Source organism: Sminthopsis crassicaudata, chromosome 4 (genome assembly GCF_048593235.1).
Source record: "Sminthopsis crassicaudata isolate SCR6 chromosome 4, ASM4859323v1, whole genome shotgun sequence".
NCBI classification, from domain to species: domain Eukaryota; kingdom Metazoa; phylum Chordata; class Mammalia; order Dasyuromorphia; family Dasyuridae; genus Sminthopsis; species Sminthopsis crassicaudata.
In genome coordinates this window covers 195,421,177-195,446,117 of record NC_133620.1, presented here as the reverse complement: position 1 = coordinate 195,446,117, position 24,941 = coordinate 195,421,177, and the positions used below count along the sequence as shown (strand labels likewise).

Here is a 24,941-nt window from a genome sequence, read left to right as displayed (position 1 = left end):
TTTTTTATTTTGTTTTGTTTTATTTAATATTTTCCTCCTATTACATTCAAAACAAATTTTTATATTTGTTTTTAAAATTTTGGGGTTCTAGGTTCTCTTTCTTATCCTCATCCACAATTAAGAAATCACTTGTGAAAAAAAGAAAATAAAAACCTTAATGAAAATAGAAACCCTCAAGAAAAACTAAGTTGAGAGAGAAGGGAGAAGGGAAGGTGGGTTGGAAGAAAGGAGGGAGGGAAAGAGGGAAAGAGAGAGAATGGGAGGAGGGAGGGAGAGAAGAAGAGAGGGAGAGATTGAGAGGGAAAGGATTTTTCATCATAAATCCTTCATTATAGTCATGGATGATTGTATTACTAAGAATAGCAAAGCTATTCATAGCTGGTCATCCCAGAATATTATTATGACTTTTCTTTGAGTACATTTCCCTTTGCTTGAGTACATGTAGGACTTTCCAGGTTGTTGCTTTTTGTTTTGTTTTGGAAATAGTAACATCACATCACATCACAGTAACATCACATGTTATTGTGTACAGTGTTCTCCTGGGAGAGCAAATTGGGAATAGTGGAAGATTTCTAGGAAGTCTTCAGATCTCTGGTCTTTTTTATGTTTAACTATTTTTCGGCAAAATTTCTATTGTTGTCCATGGATCCATTTTCACATTAAAATCAGATTCATTTTAAAATCGTCTTCATCTTTTGTATACATTGCAGTTACCTTCTTTGTAGTTTCTTTGTTCTGGATTATGAAAACCACGAGGTAAGAAGGCAGGTGTCCATGAAATGACTCTTTTTGTTACCTAATGGAACCAGCTTTCACCAACTGCTTTTCTGAAAAGAACTTGATAACTATCCTTCCATTTTAGCTATAGCTTCTTTATGTTTTCTGGTTTTATTTACAGTATAAATGACAATATAGGTGTCCTCCATTAGTGTGTGAAATCATTGGTCAGATATAACCTATAAAGATACTCAGCAGTTAAAATTAATGTTTTCAGATGGTCTAAGAATTATGTTATTCTTCAGACTCTTCTGCCACTATTATTTAGGGATAGAATTAAGGAATGAGATAGTAACTAAACCTACACTTTCATTGATTCCCAATGAGGTGATTCTCTTTACCAATGCAGGCCAGAGCTTTCTCTGCAACTTAGAGCTGGCTAGAATAATATAAGGTTCAGTACCTAACCTGACATGAGCCATATGTGTCAGAAGTAGGACTGTCACTTTATCATTTGAAAGATGATTGGGGGCATCTAGATAGTGCAATATATACAGCACCAGCCCTGGAGTCAGGAGAGTCTGAGTTCAAATCCAACCTCAAACATTTAACACTTCTTAAACCATGTGACCTGGCCAATTCAATTAACCCCAATTGCCTCACAAAAAAAGGAAATATGGTTTTATTTTATTTGCTTCTGTGTTGACCTTTTAAAATTGATTTATATACACTTTAGAAATCTTTATGCCAAATAGTATAGTACCTTGGCATATTCTAATAATAACTCACAATTATAGTCAGGAATATACTGGAAAATGTTTAATGATTAGGTCTTATAACAGTCTTAAAATTAAATCATTAATGTTTTTTTCCATCAACAGAATAATAATAGTATTTGCCAATTTTCAATGTGTAAATCCTCATGCTGAAAATTTAACAATCAACAAAGTAATTTATGATGCCCCTAGTTATATAGTTATAGTTATATATGCCCCTACTTTTCTGTTTACAAAATACTTTCCTCAGAATAACCCTATGAGTTGCTATAAGTATGATTCTCCCCATTTGATGGATGAAGAAACTGACAGAATTCAAGTGACTTGCCCATAGTCATGTAACATCAATTATATCTTAAATCTAGATTTTCTGACCTTAAAACTTGTGTTCTTTTATTTTTTTCTCAATAGTATTTTATTTTTCCAATTACATGTAAAACATGTAGTTTTCAATAATCATTTTTGTAAGATTTTGTGTCCCAAATTTTTTTCTCCCTCCTTCCCTTATCTCCTTTCCCCTCCCAAGATGACAAGTAATCTAATATAGGTTATACATGTAAAATAATTTTAAACCTATTTCCATATTAGTCATGTTGTGAAAGAAAAAATCAGAACAAAAGGGAAAAATCATGAGAAAGAGAAAGAAAGCAAATAAGACAAAGATGAAAATAGTATGTGTCAATCCTAATTCAGTCTCCACAATTCTCTCTATCCATGCAGATGACATTTTCCGTCCTAAATCTACTGAAATTGTCTTGGATCACTATTTTGCTGAAAAGAGATAAGTCCATCATAGATGATCATCACATGATCATCACATGTTACTGTGTACAGTGTTCTCCTGGTAAGAGCAATTTGAAACTATGTCCAGAGGCCTGTAGAATTATTCATACCTGTTGATTCAGCAGTGCTACTACTGGTGCTATATTCCAAAGAGATCATAAAACAGGGAAAAGTGTCCTCTTGTGCTAAAATGTTTGCAACAGCTCTTTTTTGTGGTGGCAAGGAACTAGAAAATGAGTAGATGGCCATCAATTAGGGAATGGCTGAATAAGCTATGACATATGAAAATAATGGACTATTATTATTGGTCTACAAAAATGACGAACAGTCTGATTTTAGAAAAGTCTGGAAAGATTTACATGAACTGATGCTGAGTGAAGCAAGCAGAACCAGTAAAATATTGTATATAGCAACATGACTATGTGATGATCAATTATGATTTCTCCACAATTCTGTAATCCAAGGCAATCCCAATAAACTTCGGATGCAAAATGTCATTCTCATCCACAGAGAGATCTATAGAGATTCAATGTGGATCATGTACACTATTTTTATCTTTTTTCTTTCTCATGTTTTTTCCTTTGATTCTAACTTTTCTTTCCCAATTTGACTCATAGGGTAATATGTAAAAAATTAATGTGCATGTATAACCTAAAAATAAAAACAACACAGTTCTCCTGCTTCTGCTCACTTCACTCAAACATCAGATCATGTAACTCTTTCCGGCCTGATCATCATTTTTTAATAGAACAACAGTATTTCCATTACATTTATGTAACATAACTTATTCAGCTATTCCCCAATTGATGAGCTTCCACTCAATTTCCAATTTCTCACCACCACAAAGAGCTGCTACAAACATTTTTGCACATGGAGGTCCTTTTTCTTCTTTTGTAATCTCTTTAGAATATAGACCCAGTAGTAACATTGCTGGATCAAAGAGTATGACAATTTGATAGCCCTTTGGACATAGTTCCAAATTGCTCTCCAGAATGGTTGGATTCTTTCACAGCTCCACCAACAATGTCTCAGTGTCCCAGTTTTCCCACATCCCCTCCAACATTCATCATTATTTGTTCCTGTCATCTTAGCCAATCTGACAGGTGTATAGTGGTATCTCAGAGTTGTCTTAATTTGCATTTCTCTGATCAATAGTAATTTGGAACACTCTTTCATATGAGTGGAAATAGTTTCAATTTCATCATCTGAGAATTGTCTGTTCATATCCTTTGACCATTTATCAATTGGAGAATGGCTTGATTTCTTATAAATTAGAGCCAATTGGAGATTTTGGAGATGAGGTCTTTATCAGAACCTTTAACTGTAAAAATGTTTTCCCAATTTGTTACTTTCCTTCTAATCTTTTTGCATTAGTTTTGTTTGTACAAAAGCTTCTTAATTTGATGTAATGAAAATTTTCTGTTTTGTGATCAATAATGATCTCTAGTTCTTCCTTGGTCACAAATTCCTTCCTCCTCCACAAGTCTGAGAGGTAAACTATCCTATGTACCTCTAATTTATTTTCCAAGATCAATTCTTTATCAAAAAATTCTTTATCTTTTTTTTTGCATAGCTTTGTTTCTATGAGATACTTAGACCATACTTTCAACTTGGAGCAGTTTCTGGAACATAGCAAGTTGTAGGATGGTGACTACTTAGCATCATCTTTTTTCAATAAGTAGTTTGGGCCACTAAATCCTGCCCACTTCCAGTTCCCATTTGGCCTCTGTCATCTGCAGACTTATCTCTATTTTAGGCTCTTATTTAAGGATCAGGAGATCTGACTCCTAGGAAGGAGAAATAAAGGGAACCAAGGATTCATATTTATGACATAATTTATTATTATTAATATCAATAGTGATTGATTGTGTATTATTAATAATAACTTTTGACTGCCTCTTGGTGTCTTGTACAATGCTTTGTACATACTAGGCTCTAAATAAATATTGAATGAATAGATAAAAACAGCCCTCTGTAAGCGTAGTCTACTCAAATCCTTGTATGACAAATACAAATATGTGAAAACAGTTTTGTTTGGGGAACTTTTATGCCAAATTCAGGCAAGAAAATCCAGGATCTGGCAAATTCAATGGGAAGAGCTTTTGTTCTGTTTCCCAGTAGTTAGAATGAATGGTTGATGAGAATATTATTGTTATTGTTGCAAATAATAATATCACTAAAAATCTACATTCACAAAACATTTTTTCTTGCAATAACCTAGTATGGTAGGTACTACCTCATTTTATGATCCCCATTTTACATAGGAAAACCCTGAGATTTAGAGAAGTTCAGAGACTGATAAATAATTGTCAGAGGTAGATTTTAAACCCAGGTTTTCTGGGTTTAGTGTTCTTTCCACCTCACGAGTGTATCTATATGTAGGAGAAGCCTCTACCTGCTGCTTAAATCAGCTTCTCCATTTCCCTTCCCAGACATGCTCTTGTTGCTTTTCATTAAATTTGATTTTTGGTTTCTTTTTTAGGGTTATTCAGAAAAGAAGTTACCTTTATTCTGCCCCACAATAAAACAGAAGCAGCAGAACTGAAACCTCAGCTAGAACTTCTTTTGTCTCATTTCAACATCTGCTACAACACAGAGGATCTAAAGAATTCTGCTGATGAGATGGAACTCTTTTCCCTGGTACTTGAAAAACACTGTATCCAAATGCAGGTGTTCCTAAAAGCAAAGTATGGAAGCAAGCCTGGAATTCAAGGAAGAGAAAGTGCTCAAAGAGGGCCTCTTCTCAATCCTCACAGAGAGGTCCAAAGAGAGAAAAGATCTGTTTCCATAGTCCTTGTAAACCACAGAAGGGGAGATTCCTCCAACAAGGAGGACACTGTCACTCCCAGTCATCTAAAGCACAGTCCTTGTCAATAGGAACCAATCAAACATTTCCTGTGCCATCCCAGCAAGATGTATGTCTCTTTGGAAGGAGCTAGAGCATATGGAGGAGGACTTGGGAGGCCCTCCAGTTCTATAAATTAGGGATTTATTTTATCACTCTTTTACAAAGGAAAAAATATATTTAATTAAAAACTTAACATTGAACATCAATGCAAACAATTAAATGTATTTAGCTACTATTTAAATTTAAATGATTTTCATGCAAAAATATTTTTAAAAATTCTTATTCCCTCTAAGTTACCATTAGGATTTTTAAGGATTCCTACTCTTATTTCACTACTTTTACTTGGAATAGTTATGAAAAAATTCTAGAAAATGCAATGAGATAGGGGAAATATATCAACAAGATTTTTAGAAATGAAGAGACCAAAATATCATTTGCAGATGACATGATGGTGTTACCTAGAAAATCAATCACCTAAGCTCAGAGGCATTTTAGAACAAAAAATTTGCTGTTATCTAAAAATCTAGTAAAGCAGTGGCCACTTTTTCAATCACCAAACTCATGACACTTCCTCTGGGACTCTTACTTTCCTTTCCCTATCCCTTTTAGGTTGTTCAGAAGTTTCAGAACATCTTCCATGAACAACAGAGATTGAATATATTTCCAGCCTATGATGTCAAGGTGGCTAAAGTTGGTATACCTAGCATGGCTTTCAAAAAGACAGCCAACTGGATTCCCTTCATAAAGGTAAAAACAGCTACCTGCTTTTGGTCTTCTCTTTCTTTATTGTGGGTTTTGGTGAAGCAACTGAGCAAAGAGACTCTCTCCCAAAGCAGGCTCAAAGTAAATTCCCCATTTCTGGACCAGATTCCTGCAAGATGTGGGGAGAATCCAATGCGGATTCTAAGTAAGCTCTTGGTCTTCTGTCTTGGGCAGTTTTGTTTGGGACTGGAACTGGAAGGGGCTTCAGAGGTCATCTAGTTTAACATCTTCATTCTACAGATAAGGAGTCTTAAGTCTCAGAGAAGGTTAGGGATTCTCTTAAAAGTCACATAGGTAGTGAGCATCAGAATTGGGATTGAACCCAACATGCATGTATTTGTGAGTCATAATGTGCATGTGTCTGTACCAGTTATTGTATCTGTCTGTTAGCATGTCACGTACTTGTCAGTATATATATGCTGATGTGTCTAATGTCTGCATATTGCCACTGTATACATATATCTGTGTTTCAGTATGTGTATGTGTACATAACAGAGTCAGTATATGTTAATAATACTTGCATCAGTGTACATTAATACAAGCCTAGTAGTTGGACTCACCTTATATGTCACTGTCAGCTAGACCAGCACCATTTACATTTTGGAAAAATATTTAATTCTTGCAAATAGAATTTAGAAGGAGTGCATGTTTGCGGTAGAATTTCAAAGAGATGTTTTGGAGCAGAGAAACTTCCTGAATCTTCAGTTCACATTTTCTGTCCAATACCTAATTGTTATGTAGTTAATATCCTTCATAACTAAAGATATTGCAACACTGTGTTTTGTCTAAAACTGTGCCACTGCATTTGTAAGGCAAGTGCTCCAATGGTCAGTGCCAGCTGCTCCTACAGCATCATCCCAAGTCTGTGGATTTATTATACAATTCCCATTCTCACAGTATCTTAGCTCTCTGACAAAAATTCCTCATTCCAGCCACTATCTACCTTTAGTCATGCATTTCATTATAGTTAGAATTTGGATATCTGGGGGATAATACTTGAGAACTATTATTAAATGATGATGATGAATTTGTCACACAGATTAAGCCAAAATGTGATCCTTGGCAGCAGAAGCTTTTGACCAAACTAAAAGAACGAAACAGAATCGATGCATTGATGCAATTGCACACAAAGTTTTTGAAAGTGAGGTTTGTTCATTTTTAAATATTCTCAATCTGTCTTGCTGGAATCATGTCCAAGAGATCTTAACTTTAATTCTTAAATGTGAGTGCAATGGCTTGTATGAGGGACGTTTCTAACCATGATGACAAATTTGTCTGATGGGGACTAAATGCAGATGGAGGACCAGAAGATTTGAGTTCTCTTTTTAATCCTGGTTTTCCCACCAATATATTATGTGACTTTGAACAAATTATTCAATATCTCTGGACCTTATGATAGTTGAAGGGGAAGGGCCATAAAAATCATCTAACCCTACCCCGTCTCTTCACAAAGAAGGAAATTACAAAATTGAATGGCTTTCCCTAGGTTAGATGAGTAGTAAGGAGGAAATTGTGATAGAAGGTACACCTTTTTTCATGACATTGTGTTGCCTCAGGTTTTCATAGCTATACAATCTTAGATGGTCTTTAAAATACACTCTGTGCTGCGATGTGCAGCAATGGATAGCATACCTTATGTGAAGAAAACAAATCCTATTAAAAGAGCTTGAAACAGCTCCCATTACATTATTGAGATAATGCATGATGCTTTTTCCTGACTGTATCCTCTTCTGTATTCCCACTGAGGTTTCCAACCCCCTGCGAGTGATGGAGGCTCTGCAGGCTCATGCATCAGCCGTCCTGGAGCCAGCTTCAGCCCTTTTTTCCTTTGTAAAGCCCCAGGGTTTGGACCAGGGCACTTGTGATGGAATCTGGGAGGAAATTTACAGCAGCATCAGCCTTCACCAGGTATTACGGCTAAGGGTAATGGGAACACTTTGCAGCTAACAGCTGGGAGTGTAGATAAAGGAAAGATGTGATGTTAGAATTTCCCTTGAAAACCTTTGGGTAGCCTTTTCAGTTAGGTTCATAGTCATTATTATCCAAAACGAAACACTTATTAGCTCAGAGCCAACTTTACTGGCTGTCAGTGAATACAAAGAAACTCTTGCCCTCACGGGGATTCGACTCTTATTTGGGAGGACAGGACCAGTGTTTTAAAAGACAGACAATAATTAAAGGGAACATAGAGTTTGTGCCAATAAAAGGGAGTTGGGGAGGAGAAGAAAAATAAATTGTGGTCAGAAGGAAATGCCAGGTTTTCAATCTTGGAACTGAATGGCAACAGACAGGGCATGGCAATACCAGGGAGTGGTGCTGTGGTCCATGGGATCACTGGGGGGCAGACATGAGTGACTGAATGAAGGCAGCACAGTGAGTAAGTTAGCAATCTTCAAGGCAGCGGGGTATAGCAGATAGAGCTCTGGATTTGTCAAAGAGAGTCAAGAAGACCAGTGTTCAAATCCTCCCTCAGACACTTCCATGCTAAGTTACTGGGCAACATCTGTGAAAATAAAGGTGTTGGACTTAATGCCTCTTAAGGGCCCTTTTAGCTCTCAATCCATGATCTTATTAGACAGAGAATATTGGAATGAAGCTGGGTCTACTGTAGTAAAGTAACCATAGTAATAGAACTGAAGGCTCTCTCTCTTGAACATTAGTCTTGTGTGCCCCTCCTGGCCAGTTATTTTTACCCAGATGTCCTGCTGGAACTTCAGATTCATACCCTTCTTGCTCAGGGCCACTTAGCCAGACTGTTATGTGTCAGAGGAAAGATTCATGTCCAGATTTTTCCTTCTGAGACCAGTTCTCTCTACACACATTCTTGACTTCATCTATGCAGCCTATACACAAAGGTAATAGATCTAAGATAGATCAAAGGTTCCTAACCTGTGTGAGTGTGTGTATGATGTGTGATGGATTCAATTTGCAATCTGATAATATAGATCCCTTCTCAGAATAATGTTTTTTAAATGCATTGATAGAATACATAGGATTACAAAGAAAACTAATCATACTGAATACATCCATCAAAATATTTTTACGACACATGTCATAATCCCCCAAATTAAGGATTCTTGAACTAGACAGAAAATGATGGGAATATGGAATAGTAACTACAATGGAAGGAGGAAAACAGGGCAGTAGTGAGTAAACTAGAGAAGGTTTCCTTCTCCTTTCCTCTGGTCTCCATTGGTCATTTCCACTGAGGAGGAAAGTAAGTTTGCCATTATTTCCTCTTTATCTCAACTACTGATTTCTTTATTTGCAGAGGTAACAGAGCATTGCTTGTAGCAAAAGGAAATTTAGGAAATTTTGGCAAAGGTGTGGGTTGCATAAAATTGCCCAAATGTTGAAAAAGTAAGAAAACCACTTCCTCTGGCTCTTTACTGACTCACAAATGTTGTTCTTGGAACTGGCCGAGGAGAAAACACAGCTCTAAATACTGGATGCTTAAAACATTTTGTAGTAAGGTCTTAAGGAGTCTTAGGAACCTTCTGGCCTCTTAGGGTCCTGAGGGACAAATCAACATGTTTACATCTTGGAAGCCCCACAAGTTTTGAAAAAGGGGAAGAGTGTCCAGCACTAAACCTGGGATCCTGGGATCTGAGCAGAAGAAATCCCTAAGAGTAGCTGTGTAACTTCTAAATCATTTTACATTTTACTTAAACAATACCCACCTCCTTTCATATACTATTTCAAAGGAATTTTGGTGTTTCAGTTCACTGGAGTCATTATGTCATGTAGTGGAGCCTTCTAAAAAAACAGTCTCATGTGTGGCCTTTGGCATGGAGATCAAGGTCATTGTTGGCCACTATAAGGAACTTCTGGGGTGGGAATTATATTATTAGGTACTCTTTTGTCCTGTACAAATTTTAACAACTGCATACTAACACATGCATCTCAGAGAAGTTGTCAAGTAGCAACATATAATTGTTAACACTGATTTGAAGGAAGAGAGCAAACATTTCTGACACTGTGATAAATGCTTTACAGATATCCTCTCTTCACAAAAATGCTATTATCTCCATTTTACAGATGAGAAAACTGAGGCAAGCAAAAGTGAAGTCACTCATCCAGGATTATGTAGCCAGTAAGTGTCTGAGAGTCATTTTGAACTCAAGACTCCAGGCCCAGCACTCTATCCACTGAGCCAACCTAACTGTTTTTGTTAGCTATTTAAGAAGCATTGATTGAACACCTACTCGGAGCAGCTAGCTAGATTTGTATTTGAATATGAATAACTTCTCCTTTCTTCTTTGATGACAAGGAAGTGAGCAAAATAAATTTTCAGGGTTCTTTCAAATTTTCTGATTCTCATCTGGTTTGTTAAACCAAGCAGGTAAGGCTACCATACTAGTTTTAAAAAAAATTAGCATACTAAGAAATCAAGAACTAAGTGAATATTTTAATATAAGACCCTATTTTGATACTTAATTGGGATGTAAGTTCCCCGAGGTCAGGGACTATTTTGTATTTCTCACATAAATTCTTGAAATAAAGGATTATATCATTTTTGCCTTTGTATTCCCAGAGCTCAATATAGCAGATAGTGAGATGATTAAGTGTTTGCTGATTGTTTGGTTGATGGATAGATGCAATGGATGGGTGATTTTTATCAACACACATTTCTCCACCAATATAAATCATTCTATGTGGTTTTTGTCATGCTCCATAAAGAATCTCTCCAGTGAGCTAGAGGCCCATCTCTATTATCTGTCATGCCTCACTATAAGTCCTCAACACTGTGAAGCTGGCTTTTATGTCAATCTTGTCTTTTCCTTTGGTACATTTGAATTTTTCATTCTTTCAAAATTGTTGTGTTCCAAACTAAATGGCAGCATTGGGAGAATACTAATATTAAAGATACAGCCTTTTGGGACAGTAAGCATTTGAAGATTATTAAAAGCAATATCCTCAGTGTGGTCCAGCCCGATCTCCTCTACTTTCTGGGACAGACCATCACACATGAACTACAGGCTGCCCCTACAAATGTCACAGTCTAGGCAATGTTCATTTTGATTTGGGGGAATATAGGTGATATTGATGAGAATTAGGTAAGGGGGAACCCATTTTGACTCGGTGCAAAGATACATAGTTAAATGCAGTCTAGTGACTGTACAGAGTCCACTGTAAAGGAATTTACAGACCCGAAAACCTAGATTGACAAAAAAGGTATATTGTAGGGGTTTGGAAGTAAGGGTAAAGAAAGAAAGACACCAGGGCCAGAGCTGGTCGCTGGGTAGACAGGAACCCTTACATGGCTGGAAGGATACCATCTTTGGGGGCTCCTGGGCTCCCTTTTTATAATGGGGGCTCTTGGTGATCTTGAAAGTGGGTGGAGTCCTAGGCTCCTGGCTGGTTTCGACCAGGCTTAGCATTGAATAGAATTCAATGGGTTTTTAAATAAGGAAGAAGCTGTTTGTGGGGGTTGGGGAAACCTGAGCAGATAGTGGGGGGCTGGGAAAGCCCAAGTTCATTGGAATTCAAAAGAGTGCTTTTGACCAGGATTTGTGAATCAAAGATTCTAGCTTCTTCAGCCATGGGGGGGAGGGGGAGGGTTGGGAATCAGAAAGGAATCTTAAAGGGACCTCAACTCACATCAATATGATTAATCAATAATAATTTTTTAAAATTTCACATTACTGCTAAATATACATTCTTATCTTGTGTAATATTCTGTGAGTGAAAATGTTCTTTGCTTTCTTTGCCTACTATGCTTGGAGATGCTAAACTTTCACATTAAAAAAAAAAAATGAGTGAATACTTGCTTGGGTACTACTTCTTTGGTTTTGTCCAAAGTAGCCATCTTGCTAAAATGATCTGAACTGATTACCTGAAGGTAATCAGTCCTATAATGCTCAATTTAACATCCCAGGGAAATGTCATCTCTAGAGTGTATAGTTGAGATCTCATCTGTCTGCTCATAGTTTTTTCCATTTTCTAGGGGATAGCAAGATGATACAGTCAATAAAGCATTGAGCTTGTTGTCAGACTCAAATTCAAACTTGACCTCAGATCCCTACTTTGTGACTCTGGGTACCTCACTGAATCCCCCTTGTTTTCTCAATTTCTTCATCTGTAAAAATGGGAATAATAATAGCATTTATCTCCCAAGATTGTTGTTAGGATAAAATGACATAATAATTGTAAAATGCTTAACACTGTAAGTGCTAAATAAATTATTTTTGTCAGATATTTCCAAGTCTTTATTATCTCATTTGGAGTTTTCTTGACAAACATACTAGAGTGGTTTGCCATTTCCTTCTCTAGCTCATTTTACAGATGAGGAAACTGAGGCAAACATGATTTAGTGACTTTCTTGGGGTCACATAGCTAGAAGGTGAGTCTTCCTGACTCTAACCCCAGTTCTCTATCCCCTATGCTACCTGGTTGGTGATGATGATCATGATGATGTTACAGATTGTATCAGTGACCTTAGGAAAAATACATCTGTATATATTGAGATAGCTAAATTGTTATAATTAATTTAGATTCCAATCAATATTTCTCTTCTACATTATATTTTGTTCTAAGTGGTTCTAAGTGTTCTAAGTTTCCTCATCTATAAAAAATTTTGATTAGACGTTTGTTTGTTTGTTTGTTTGTTTGTTTGTTTGTTTGTTGTTTTTTCCTGCGCAATTTATCCTATGAGCTGTGGTCCATCCTCTTTCCCCTGAGGCATGTTTCTTTCTCTTTTCTTCCATCATCTCCAGTAAATGATGCCTCTCCCCTTGCTTTTGGCATGGACTAGCTATCCAGCAGGGCTTTCATATTTTCCAGCCATTTCGTGAAACTATTTTCTTTCATACCCAGAGTTCACCATTATATTGCCATCTACAAGCAGTTCCCTATAATTTTAGGACCCACTGAAATGCTATTGTCTGATGGGAGAAAGATCATGGTCACCAGCTTTCTTTCTGAGACATCATCAGCCATCCCTGAGAAAGGAACCCAAGGGAACCACAAGCCACTGAGTGATGATATTCTTTGCTGATCTCTTCCCTTCTCCCCTCATACCTACACACTCCATGTTTTTTTAATTCAACATATCCAGAGAAACAGCATGGCAAAGTAGAAAGAGCACTACACTCGAGGTTAAAAGTCTAGATTTGAATCCTACCTCTGACACCGATAAATTGTGTGTTCATGAGTTGTTTCCTTAACCATAGAATGAGGATAATACCTGTTGTACTTCCTTTATAAGTCATTAGGAGGATCAAATGTGATCCTCATAAACACTTTGTAAACCTTGAAATGCTATATTATATTCATATGGCACAGTGGCACAGTGGATAGAAAACCAAAATGGAATTAGCAAGACCTGAGTTCAAATCCTACCTCAGACACTATTATGCTTCCCCAGCTTACACTTGAAGAACTTGAGGCAGACAGAGATTAAGAACTTGCCCAAGGTCACACAGCTAGTAAATATGGGAGGCTAGATTTGCACTCAAAATCTTCCTGACTCCAGGCCCAATGGAATTTACCTAGCCTCCTTGGAGAAAAGGCTTATGTGTGCAAAGGCCTATGAGTTTTAGTGAACTCCAAGCTCAGTATGAATCAACATGTGATAAAACATTCAAAAAATAGATAATTTGTCCCTTAATTGAAGTATTATGTCAAGGAGAAAGGTAGTAGATCCACAAAATACTTCTGGATCAGATTACATATTATTTCCAATTCTAGATGTCATATTTTAGAAATTGACAAACTAGAACATGTCCAGAAGAAAGTGACTATGATGGAGAATGGATTCAAAATCATCTCATATGAAAAAATTAAAGGAACTATGGATGCTTAATTTGGTGTTAGAAAAGAGAGGGACAAGATAGCTGCTGTTACTATTTGAAGGGCTTCAAGGAAGAAAGATCAGACTTGTTTTGTTTAGCTCCAGAGAGAGAACTAAGAGCAGTTAGTGAGTGTTGTAAAGGAAGTTTATAGTTCCATATGAAGAAAAGGCTCCCAGCAATTAGAACTATCCAGAAATGGAATGGATTACCTCAACAGGTAGTGAGTTCCCCATCACTCAGTGTCTTAAAGTAGAACCTGGAAAATGATTTGTTATTCAGAATTGAGGCCCTAGTGCCTGGGGAGTTGATCCATTCATCTTTGGAGCACACAGTTGTTCATTGACTGAGTTATTATATACACAACTAATCTAAGCTTCCTTTATTTTACTGATTGACCCTCGACACCAGATTATGCAGCAGCTTCCCTTCCTGTCCATCTAGGCTATCTAACCTTTGTCTTCCACACTGCCTGACTCACTACCCATGAGGTAGTCTTACTACCCTGAGACTAGATGGCCTCAAAGATTACTTTCAGCTCCAAAGCTTTTCTTCCAAAGATCCTATGATTTCTTTTAGCAAAAATCACACTTGGGGTTAAGAACTTTGGGGAATTTTTTTTAATGCCCATAGATCAGTACATTTAGAGCAGAAAGAGATCTTAGACTTTAGAAGGGTCTAGTCTAATTCTTCAATTCACTGATAAAGAAAATAAGGCCCAGGGAGATTGGGTTTTATATTTATTAAAATCTTTTTATTTTTAAATTCTTGTTCTCTCCATGTGGTATTTAATCTTTAAAATCAGCAGAAAATCAAGTGGAAGTAGTAGTAAGCCTTCTGCAAGTAAACAAAGACCCAGTGGTTTTATTCTTAGTGAATCACATCCATTTTCCTCAGTGAACCTAAATCAAAGCATCTAGAATGCACACTACGCACTATGTATATATAAGTTGTTGAGTTTCCAAGGACATTTTTGCTTGAGAAGGAAAGGAATGGTGAATTTCCTGGAGGGTCCACAATCTCTATGATCCCTCAGAAATAATACACATTATCTTCACTTAACAAATAAGCTATCATTGCTGGGTCTAGATATCAATAAAAGGGAAAAAAAATTTAAAAGAGAGGGAAAACCAAGCAAATAAAGTTATATTATCTTCAATAGCTCCCATTAGAGGCCATGCTCAAGGTTCATGAAAGTAAGCTTCAGTTTTCAGAAATTATGCTCTGGCAAGATCTATTAAGTTGGAAAGGCTCAAGAAGAGATTAGGTAACAACATATATGTCATCCAAGGAATAGTACAGACAGGTTAATTATCAGAAAAATTGTAAGTAATCTCTAAATTGTTTTTGCTCATAAAGACTAATCTGTGGAGAGATAGTGATCTCCATTAGTGGGGAGAAATGGCCAATTAAGGAGAGAGGGAAGAGAGAGACAAAAAGAGACAGAGATAGAGGGAAAGTGAGAGGGAGGGAGGAAGAGGGAAAGAGATATGGATGAATAACATGAGGTAGATATTAAATATGTATGTGCCACTCATCATGCTGGAGATACAAATACAAACAAACATGACATTCCCTACCTTCAAGAAGTTTATATTCTAACTGGAAGGGTAATACATAAAGGGAAGCTGAAAAATTGGGAAGGAACTCTCAAGATAAAGCTAAAGTTGGCCTATAAGAACCCAATAAGAGTTCAGATTACAGGTAAAAAGAAAATGGAAGTGATGTTTCAAGTTGAAGCAGCATAACTAAAAAGATAAAACACTTTTGGAACAGTATTAATTCCAATTAAGTTTTTTTGTTTTGTTTTGTTTTGTTTTTAATTTTCTCTTTTTTCTATTTTCTCCTCAGGAAGAAGATACTGAGGAGGGGGATCTTTCCATGGAAGGCAAAGATACTGATGGGCCTCAAATCAGTCCCAGTCAGTATGTTGGAGGACCTTTAAGGAAGAACAAACAAACAGGGTACAGGGTGAAATTAGATCATTTTATGCATGCCTCAAAGACTTTTTTGAAAACATATAATGCTGATTGAATCTGGTTTTTATGTTAACTCAAAAATATTTGATGCAGGAGAAAAAAAATCAAATCTGTCAAAGGAAAGATGGAAGGAAGCCAGTACAAAGAGCTTATCCTCTTGATAAGTATGATTCTTAGGAGAAATTTCTGTTTATACTGCTGTTACTCTTCATTACCACCCAGTAAAATTTCATGGAAGTAATTTTTAAAAACTCTTAGATTAAAGACAAATCTTTCAATTTAGAGACAGTATGGTATAGGGGAAAAGTTCTAGGCTTGAAGTCAGGAGGGCCCTGGGTCTGAATCCCACTTCTGATACTTGCTAGATGAAGTTCCATTTCTCTAAGTCCCAGTTTCCTCATTTAAAAACAAGAATAATAACACCTATAGTGTTTAACTATCCCACAGAGATAACAGGTATGTTGCATATAGCAGGAGCTTAAATTTAACCCTACTATGTGCCAGGTACTGCACTAAGTGCTGGAGATACAAATAAAGGCAAAAACAATCCCTTCCCTCAAATATATATTCTACTGGAGGAACACATATGTACATACATGCATACATATAGACTAGATGGAAGGTTAACCTGAGAGAGGATCTGGAAAGAAACAGGAAAAACCTTTTCCTAGGATTGTAGATTAATTTTGTTTTTGTCTGGAGGCAATTCAGGTTAAATGACATGTCCAGGGTCATAATAGCTAGTAAGTGTCTGAGGTCAGATTTAAACTCAGGTCCTCCTGATTCCAGGGCCTCTTGCTTTATCCACTACACCATCTAGCTATTCCAAGATCATAGATTTAGAACTGGAAGGGAGCTTAAATCAAATAACACATGCAAGATCTTTTTACAATATTTAAATACTATATAAATCTATTAAATTAGTATTAATGAAATTTCCAAATCACTTTGAGGAAAAATCAATGTTACATTTCTTTTGTTTGTAAAAGATACAGCTACCTTGGGGCCCTTCAACTACTGGGATTTGATGAAGATAATGAGAGTGATGATAAAAATCCCATCATGAGGAGAGGAGCTTATCTATCCTTTCTGTATCTTCGGCATCTAAGAATCAGAGAGCTTCAGGTATTTCCAAGAGAACTGTCTTGTCCAGCATCATAAAGTTAGTCTGTAGCTTGGCTTCTGAACCTGCCTTTTGGTTTTTTTCTGTCTTTGTTTCAGCGTGTCTGCTTAGGAATTTTGAATTATTTCAGATCTGTTGAGCGAACCCTAACAATCCATACCTCAGGCCTTATATCGAATGCAGGGAATCTTGTTTCCAGTGTTGAAGATACCTCTTGGGTAAATACTGCAAGAACAGGAGGTTCTGGTGCCGTTCCAGGCCTGGGATCTCACCACTATGTGCATTATACACCAGCAGACTACAAGGTGAAATTGTTTATAACTATATTTTTAAGCATAGTATTTATGTGCATTCTTTGGATAGAGAGGCAACTTGGTATGGTACTTAGAAAATAAGCCTCTGAGCCAGAAAAACAAAAACCTACCTCCAACACATATGTTGTTAAATACATGTGACTGTGGGTAAGTTATATGACCCCCCTCAGCACACGATGCAATTTTCTAAGATAGGGGTCCTGAACCTTTTCTGTGTCATGGACTCCTTTGGCAGCCTAGTGACACTTATCGATCCTTTCTAAGAATCATGTTTTTAAACCCATAAGGAAAATACATTGGGTTACAAAGAAAATTGGTGATATTAAAAAGATACTTATCAAAACATTTTTTCAGTAGTATTTTATTTTTCCAAATACACATGAAAATAGTTTTTAACTTTCATTTTTGTAAAACTTTGTGTTTCCTCCTTTCCTCCCTTACCTCTGCCTTCCCCAAGACAAGATGAAATCTGATATAGATGAAATATGGGCAATCCTTTTAATCATATTTCCATATCTGTCATGTTGAGCAAGGAAAATCAGACCAAAAGAGAAAAAAAGACAATAAAGAAAAAACAAAGATAAAAATACTATAGTTCAATCCACTTTCAGTCTTCATAGTTCTTTCTCTGGATGCAGATGACATTTTCCATCCTAAGTCTATTGGAATTACCTTGAATCACCGTAATGTTGAAAAGAGCCATCAGAACATTTTTTTAAAAATCAAATTAATGGGGGCAGCTACGTGGCACAATGGATAGAGTGCCAGCCCTGAAGTCAGGAGGACCTGAGTTCAAATTTGATCTTAGAGACTTTACACTTCCTAGCTGTGTGACCCTGGGCAAGTCACTTAACCCCATTGCCTCAGCAAAAAACTAAAAAATAAATCAAATCAAATCAAATTAATGAATCCCAGGATAGGAACTCTTGTTTTAAGGCAATGAATTGCCAGGCAAATGTTGATCCCCATTAGTAGAAACCTTGGTAATTCCTTTTACTTATGAAATAAAAGATGCATTTCAAAGTATGCATATTTTCTCCCTCCCTCACCAACCTCCTGGCTGTCTGTCTATCTCCTGATTCCCAGTCACCTCCCCTCTGGAGGCGTAAGGTGGACAAATGACAAAGGTGACAAAGCTAATCCATGAAAGACCCAGGATTCAAACTGAAGTCCTCCAACTCTGAATCTAATACCCTTTTCCCTCTACCCTTTGATCCAAGTTCTCACTCCTGGAACCCCAAGTAAGGTTTTGACAACAAGAAAAGATTTACACATATAAAAATGTTAATAATTTTGGCAGCAATTTGGAATTGTGCCCAAAGGGCTATAAAACTGTGCATACACTTTGACCAGAAGTGCCATTACTGGGTCTGTATCCCTAGGAAATCATGAAGGAGGGAAAAGGACCCACATGCGCAAAAATATTTGTAGCAGCTCTTTTTGTGGTAGCAAAGATTGGAAAATGAGTAAATGCTCATCATTTGGGGAATGGCTGAACAAGTTGTGATATATAAAGATAATGGAATATTATTATTCTATAAAAAATGATGAACAAACTGATTTTAGAAAGGCCTGGAAAAATTTACATGAACTGATGTTGAGGGAAACAAGAAGAACCAGGAATATGTTGTACACAGTAACAGCAAGAATGTGCAATGATCAATAATGAAAGACTTGGTTCTTCTCAGTGGTTCAGTGATCCAATAGACTTTGAACAAAAAATGCCATCTGTATCCAGAAAAAAACAAACAACAAACAAAAAAAACCAGCTATGGGGATTGAATGTTCATTTCTCTTTTCTGTTTTTTTCTCTCTCATGGTTTTTCCCTTTTGTTCTTATTTTTCTTTTCTTACCCAATATAATTCATAAACCAATATATATTGAAAATAATTTCATCATCTGTGATAACAAAACATGGAATAAACAGTTGGGGAAATGGCAAAATGATGCACTGGGAAGTTTGGAATCAAGGAAACCCAGTTCAGATTCAGGACTGTCATTCCTCATGTGATCCTAAGGACTTCTCCAGCTCTAAAACTATAGAACCTTATGCCCTTACCTTCCAGCATTTCCTTCCTCTGAAATGGGGGTTTACTTGTGTACATCAGACTCTCATGGGCTACATCAGCTCTATGTATCCAAGCAGGGCTACAGCTCAGTCACTCACATGAGATTTCTTTATTTCCCTTTACTTTAATTTTGTGCTAATGACCCAATTCTGACCTTCCTTCACTGGGTTTTGTGGTCTAGAAAGTTGTTTCTTCAATATTGTGTTTGGAGAAGTAAGAGGAAGGCAGCAAGCAGAGCTGCTCAGTGGCATTAGAAAATAACCTGATGTTTTAGGAATGACGATGGAAGGCCACAAATTAACTGATGCCAAGAGAAATATTTGCTGGCTTTACTCAACGTAGCAGAACTGGAACCACAGTCTTGATTTATATTCTCTCCTTGAGATTTGCTCTCTGAATTGTTTGAATATGTCTGAGGCCATTTTAGTGATGCATAGTTTCATAGTCAAATCAAAAAGAAATGAGTGAGCGCTTACTTAATTTAGTGCCAGACATTGTGATAGATTTGGAGCTGGAAGATACCTTAGACTCAGTAAGTAAATAGTGACTTATAAAGCACTATGCTAAGTGCTAAAAATACAAATATAAACAAAAAAGGACTGCCCCTGATCTCAGGGTACTGAAACATGAGGCAACTAGGAGGCTCAGTGCAGAGTTCTGGACCTAGACTCAGGATAACCTCTTAAGTTCAAATCCAACTTCAGATTCTCACTGGCTGTGGGACACTGTGGAACAGTGACTTAACCTTTGTTTGCCATAATGCACGGGAGAAGGAATTGACAAACCACTGCAGCATCTTTGCCAAGAATATCATATGTACAAGCTTACAAAGAGTTGGACACAACAATAACAGCAGCAGCAAAACAATACATAAAAGGAAGACCAAAAAGGGGTAAGAGAAAGGAAGGAAACAAGCATATATTAAGCACTTACTATTTTTCCAGCTGCTGTACTAAGTACTTTACAAATATTCTCTTCTTTTGAAATGCCGGAGAAACTGAGCAAGATAGAGATTAGAGAACAATTTAATAATTTATTAAATGGGGGGAGAGATTCACTGGGACCAAATGGATCCATGGTTCGATCCCAGGACTGAACAAGACTATTGTCTCAAAGAATCAAGCTGTGAACAAGATTCTTTTATAGGGTCACAAGAACAATGACATAATGGGGGAGGTACCTAGATGGGGATGACCTAATGGGGGAAGGAACCTAGGATGACCTAATGGGAGGTACTGGACAGGCTCCTGATGTCCTAATGATGTCTAAAGTGGATAAAGACTTTTATCCCATCAAACATTAAGAGGTTATAGTTATAACCTGAGGCAGAGTAACTGAATAGGACTATTAGGAAAACTGGGTCCAGACATTAAAGGAGAACTATGGTACAACATTTGATCCTCAAAATAACCCTCCTAGGTAGGTGCTAGCATTATTACCACTTTATAGATGAGGAAACTGAGGTAAAACAACTTGCCCAGGTCACACAACTAGTAATAATAACAACAGCTAAGATTTCTATAACGCTTACCCTATATCAGGTACTGATGGAATCCAAGAAGTCATGAAGGTGGAGAGTCAGTTGTCCATGGAAAATTCACGGCAGGAGCCATCTTTGAGTCAAGGGGCGAAAGGTTTATTATGATGCCTTTTAAGTTTCCTAGAGGAGCTCACAAAGGAAAAGGGGGAGGGGACCTTTTATAGGGAAGGACTCAGAGCAAAGTATGCCAGTGGTCATTATACAAAATTACCTTGGAAGCTTGGCCTCTTGATTGTAAACATTCAGTTCAAAATAATTCTGTCAGTCCTAGAAATTGGGAAAGGATAATCCTGTTAGTATTCCTCCCTGAGACCCACCTAGACACTAGGGACAAGGCCTTCTTGGTGGGGTCTTTTCAGTACTATGCTTAGGACTTAATAATCATTATCTCATTTGATCCTCCCAACAATCTTGGGACTCTTACTATCCCCATTTTATAGTCAGTGAAACTGAGGCAGAGGTTAAATGTCCAGGATCACATAGCTAGAAACTGGCTAGAAAGCATCTGAGGCTAGATTTAAACTCGGTTCTTTTTGACTTCAGGACCAGTGATCTGTCCACTATAGCACCATCTATCTTTAGAGGAGAGGAATAAAAACATGGGTAGCCTGGACATTTTCCCATAAAATGGAGGGTCTAGGAGAACCAACCAATCAGAAGAAGAGGCAGAGAGTCTGCTCAGTGTGGGAAGTCCAACAGTGGAAAACACCTCCAGGGTGAGGGGACTTCTGTGGCTTGGGAGGGAAAGTCTGATGCCTGGAGAGGTAGGAGCACTTGGCTGCCCAGGGAGTTTTCCTTAGATTGGAGAAAAGGGGGGCAGCTAGGTGGCGCAGTGAGAATTCAGGAGGACCGGAGTTCAAATCTGGTCTCAGACACTTAACACTTCCTAGCTGTGTTACCCTGGACAAGTCACTTAACCCCAGCCTCAAAAAAAAAAAAAAAGAATGGAGAAAAGGGCCCCCCCGGGTGGAGAGATGGGCTAGTAAGTGGCAGAGCTAGGATCTGAACTCAGCCCCCCCCCCCCCCTCTTTCCATCTGGTTCTCTGGCTTTGGGATCAGAGTATCATAAGTTGTAGAGATTGAAAAAACTTGGAGAAGAAGAGGAGGAAAAGGAGAAAGAAGGGGCAGGGGAGAAGGAGCATACTAGCAGGCAGTTCCATAGCATTTTAAGATTTGCCAAGCAGTTTGCAAGCATTTCCATCTGAGCCTCACAGCCACTCATTGAGGCAGAAACTGTTAAGTATTGTTGTCCTCTTTTTACACAAGCCCGGTATTCCTGACTCCAGGGCCCTTTCCACTGCATCATGACCCCATTCATGTGAAATTATATTTGGCAAAACACAGCCTACCTAAGGACACTGTGAAAGATTTATTGAATGAATGAATAAATAGAACGAGTGAATCATTCAGTCCTTTGGATAAAAATCAGGCACATTTTCGTTTTTCAGGAGAGAAGTGCCATGGGAATCAAAGGTGCCTTTCACCCCAATTCTCCCTCTCCAGCACTGCCAAGCACAACACTATTACTACTATTTTTGAAGTGGTCAAGCATTAATAAGTCTTTCAAAGTTATATATGTGGCTCCATAAGACCTTGCCATACCTTTTTTTTTTTCTCCCCAGTATTGTTCCAGAGCAAATTTTGGTAAAAACTACCCCCAGAAACTTTTGGCATTATTTTAATTAAATAGAGGAAAACAAAAGCTAATTCAAAGGGTCTCTTGAATTAGGAGCTCTCTCAAAGGCTGCACTAAGATATGTTTGCCGAGCAAGGGAGTCCAGTGACGTCTCCCTTTGATTGTGAACAGTGGGCATCGCTTAGAAATGGATTGCCATAAAAGCTCTCTTCAATTTGAGAAAAACAAGATTTGATGATGACTTAGAAACTACAGCAGAAGTTCTTAACTTGGATGGTCTACAAATTTGGAAGGGAAAAAGTTTATATTTTTACTTCCACCAAGCTTTAACTGAAATTTAGAATTTCCTTCCTTTAAGAATTAAAAACAAAACAAAAAATCTTTATTCTGAAAAGAGTCCTATATAAGCTTCATCAGATTGCCAAAGGTTCCATAATGAAAAAAATTAAGAAAATTTCTAGAGGAAATGTGGTATGGAGGAGGGAAGACTCAGGGTCAAGCCCTATTTCTGAACCATCCTAGTTATGTGATGCTGAGCAAATCACTAAACTGCTCTGTGCTTCAGTTTTCTCATCTGTAAATTGAGAGCATTGAACTCAGTAGCCTCCATAGCCCCTTCTAGTTCTAAATCTGTGACACTGTAGCATTTATAATTAGTTTTATTTATTAGTTTTTCCATCTAATTTTATTATTTTAAATTTTGACTGATTTGTTTTTATATGTTCACTTATAGTTACTAGAGAGACAAGAAGAAAAAAATAGGATTTAGGTTCAAAGGTTTGAATCCCAACTCTGCTACTTACAATCTGTGTAATCTTGTCACTTAACTTTTCAGTCTCAGTTTCCTTATTTGTAAAAAGAGAGGATTAGACGATATAGTCTCTGACTTACATGCTATCTACTTCCCCCACCCCCATTAGATTGAAGTCTAGAAGCTGGTTCATTTTTGTCTTTATGTCACCAGCATCTAGCACACAGTCCCTGATAAGAAATAATTTACATGGAATTTTAAGGCTAGCCAAACACTTTACATATATGATCTCATTGATTCTTCCCAGCAACCCTATGAGATAAGGATTATTATTATGTCCATCTTACAAATGAGGAAACTGAGGCCAAAGAAAGCTTAAGGTACTTTCTTGGTATTGCATAGTTAATATGTATCTGAGGGCAAGATTTTGTCTTAAGTCTTCTTGACTCCAAGTCCCATGTTCTGTATGTTGTGCCACTCACCTGCATCCGAGGCATTTAGGAAATGTTTGTTGATGTTATTGATCCCAGATCTAAAGTCTAAGATCCTATCACTGGGAAATATTTCTTCCTAAAATAGCTAGGCTTGCCAGAGCACAATCATTTATTTGCAGTCATATAGATTAATGACTGCTCTGAGAAAGATACTGGGAGGCCTTGGAGATAGAATAGGAAAAAATTATGCTGTAGCGCTTGTCAAGGTCAATCATTGCTATTTTATTGCTATACATAGCACAGCAACACAACTTTGATATGTCATAGGATCATAGGTTCAGAATTAGAAAGGATTTTTTACTGTTGTTCAGTCATTTCAGTTGTGTCCAATTCTCCATGATCCTATTTGGGATTTTCTTGGTGAAGATACTGGAGGGGTTTGTCATTTCCTTCTCCAGCTCATTTTACAGATGAGAAAATGGAGACAGAGTTAAATGACTTGCCCAGGGTCACACAGACATATAGTATCTGGGATCACATTTGAACTCAGGAAGTTGAATCTTCCTGACTCTAGGTTACTATGCCATCCAGCTTCCCCAGAAAGTGTTTTAAAGGTTATCTGTTCTTTCTTATTTTTCAGATGAAGACCTGAGGCCTAGAGAGTTAAGAGATTTGTTGCTTAATGCTTGTTTCTTCCTTCTGAGATCATCTTCAATTAATCCTATCTCTATTTTGTTTATTCATGGTTGTTTGCCTGTAGTCTCCCCACATTAGACTGTGAGTTTCTGGAGAGCTGGGATTTTTTTTTTTTTTGTTGTTGTTGTTGTTGTTTTGTTTTGTTTGTTTGTTTTTGCCTTTCTTTTCCTACTCAAGGCTCCGCACTGTACCTGGTACATAAAAGGTACATTTATTCATAATAATGTAGAGATGATAAAGTAGTAGATTTAGATACAAATCCACATCCTGTGACTTCAAATCCTAAACTCTTCCCACTGAACCAAGATAGCTTTGTCTGTTGTCTAAAATAATTTCCTGAACCACTTTTAAAATGAAGCAGAAAATATTGGGATTTGGTGAGGAAAGAAAGTGATTTTGTGCCCAAGAGCACAGCCTCTCCTGCCTTTCTGGCCCCATCTCACTCTAATCAAAGGCTTAAAAAAGGATGTTTGTACTCATAGATAATAATATATATGGATTCCTGCCCTGAGTTTCCTCTCTCCTGAGAGAAGGGAAATTTGTTTCCATCTGTTCTCTGGGACCAAGGTTGGTCATTGCAATTAAACTGAACTTGGCTGACTTTTGGTGTTGTTTTAATTGCATTTATTCATTTTTCATTGGAATGAAAATGTGAACAACAACAATAATAGCTAGCATTTATATAAGCCCTTTAAGGGTTGCAAATACTTTATAAATATGAT

General features: G+C 37.3%; 1 protein-coding gene across 1 annotated transcript in view; it reads left to right on the top strand.

Annotated features, from left to right (window-relative positions):
* Positions 1-24,941, top strand: part of LOC141566082 (uncharacterized) — a 207,149-nt gene that overhangs the window by 36,938 nt on the left and 145,270 nt on the right. Inside the window, exons 12-18 of the mRNA XM_074310125.1 lie at positions 4,759-4,916; positions 5,734-5,871; positions 6,926-7,027; positions 7,633-7,794; positions 15,528-15,640; positions 16,645-16,780; positions 16,877-17,083. Coding sequence (XP_074166226.1) covers positions 4,759-4,916; positions 5,734-5,871; positions 6,926-7,027; positions 7,633-7,794; positions 15,528-15,640; positions 16,645-16,780; positions 16,877-17,083 — 1,016 coding nt within the window. The remainder of the gene's footprint in view (positions 1-4,758; positions 4,917-5,733; positions 5,872-6,925; positions 7,028-7,632; positions 7,795-15,527; positions 15,641-16,644; positions 16,781-16,876; positions 17,084-24,941) is intronic.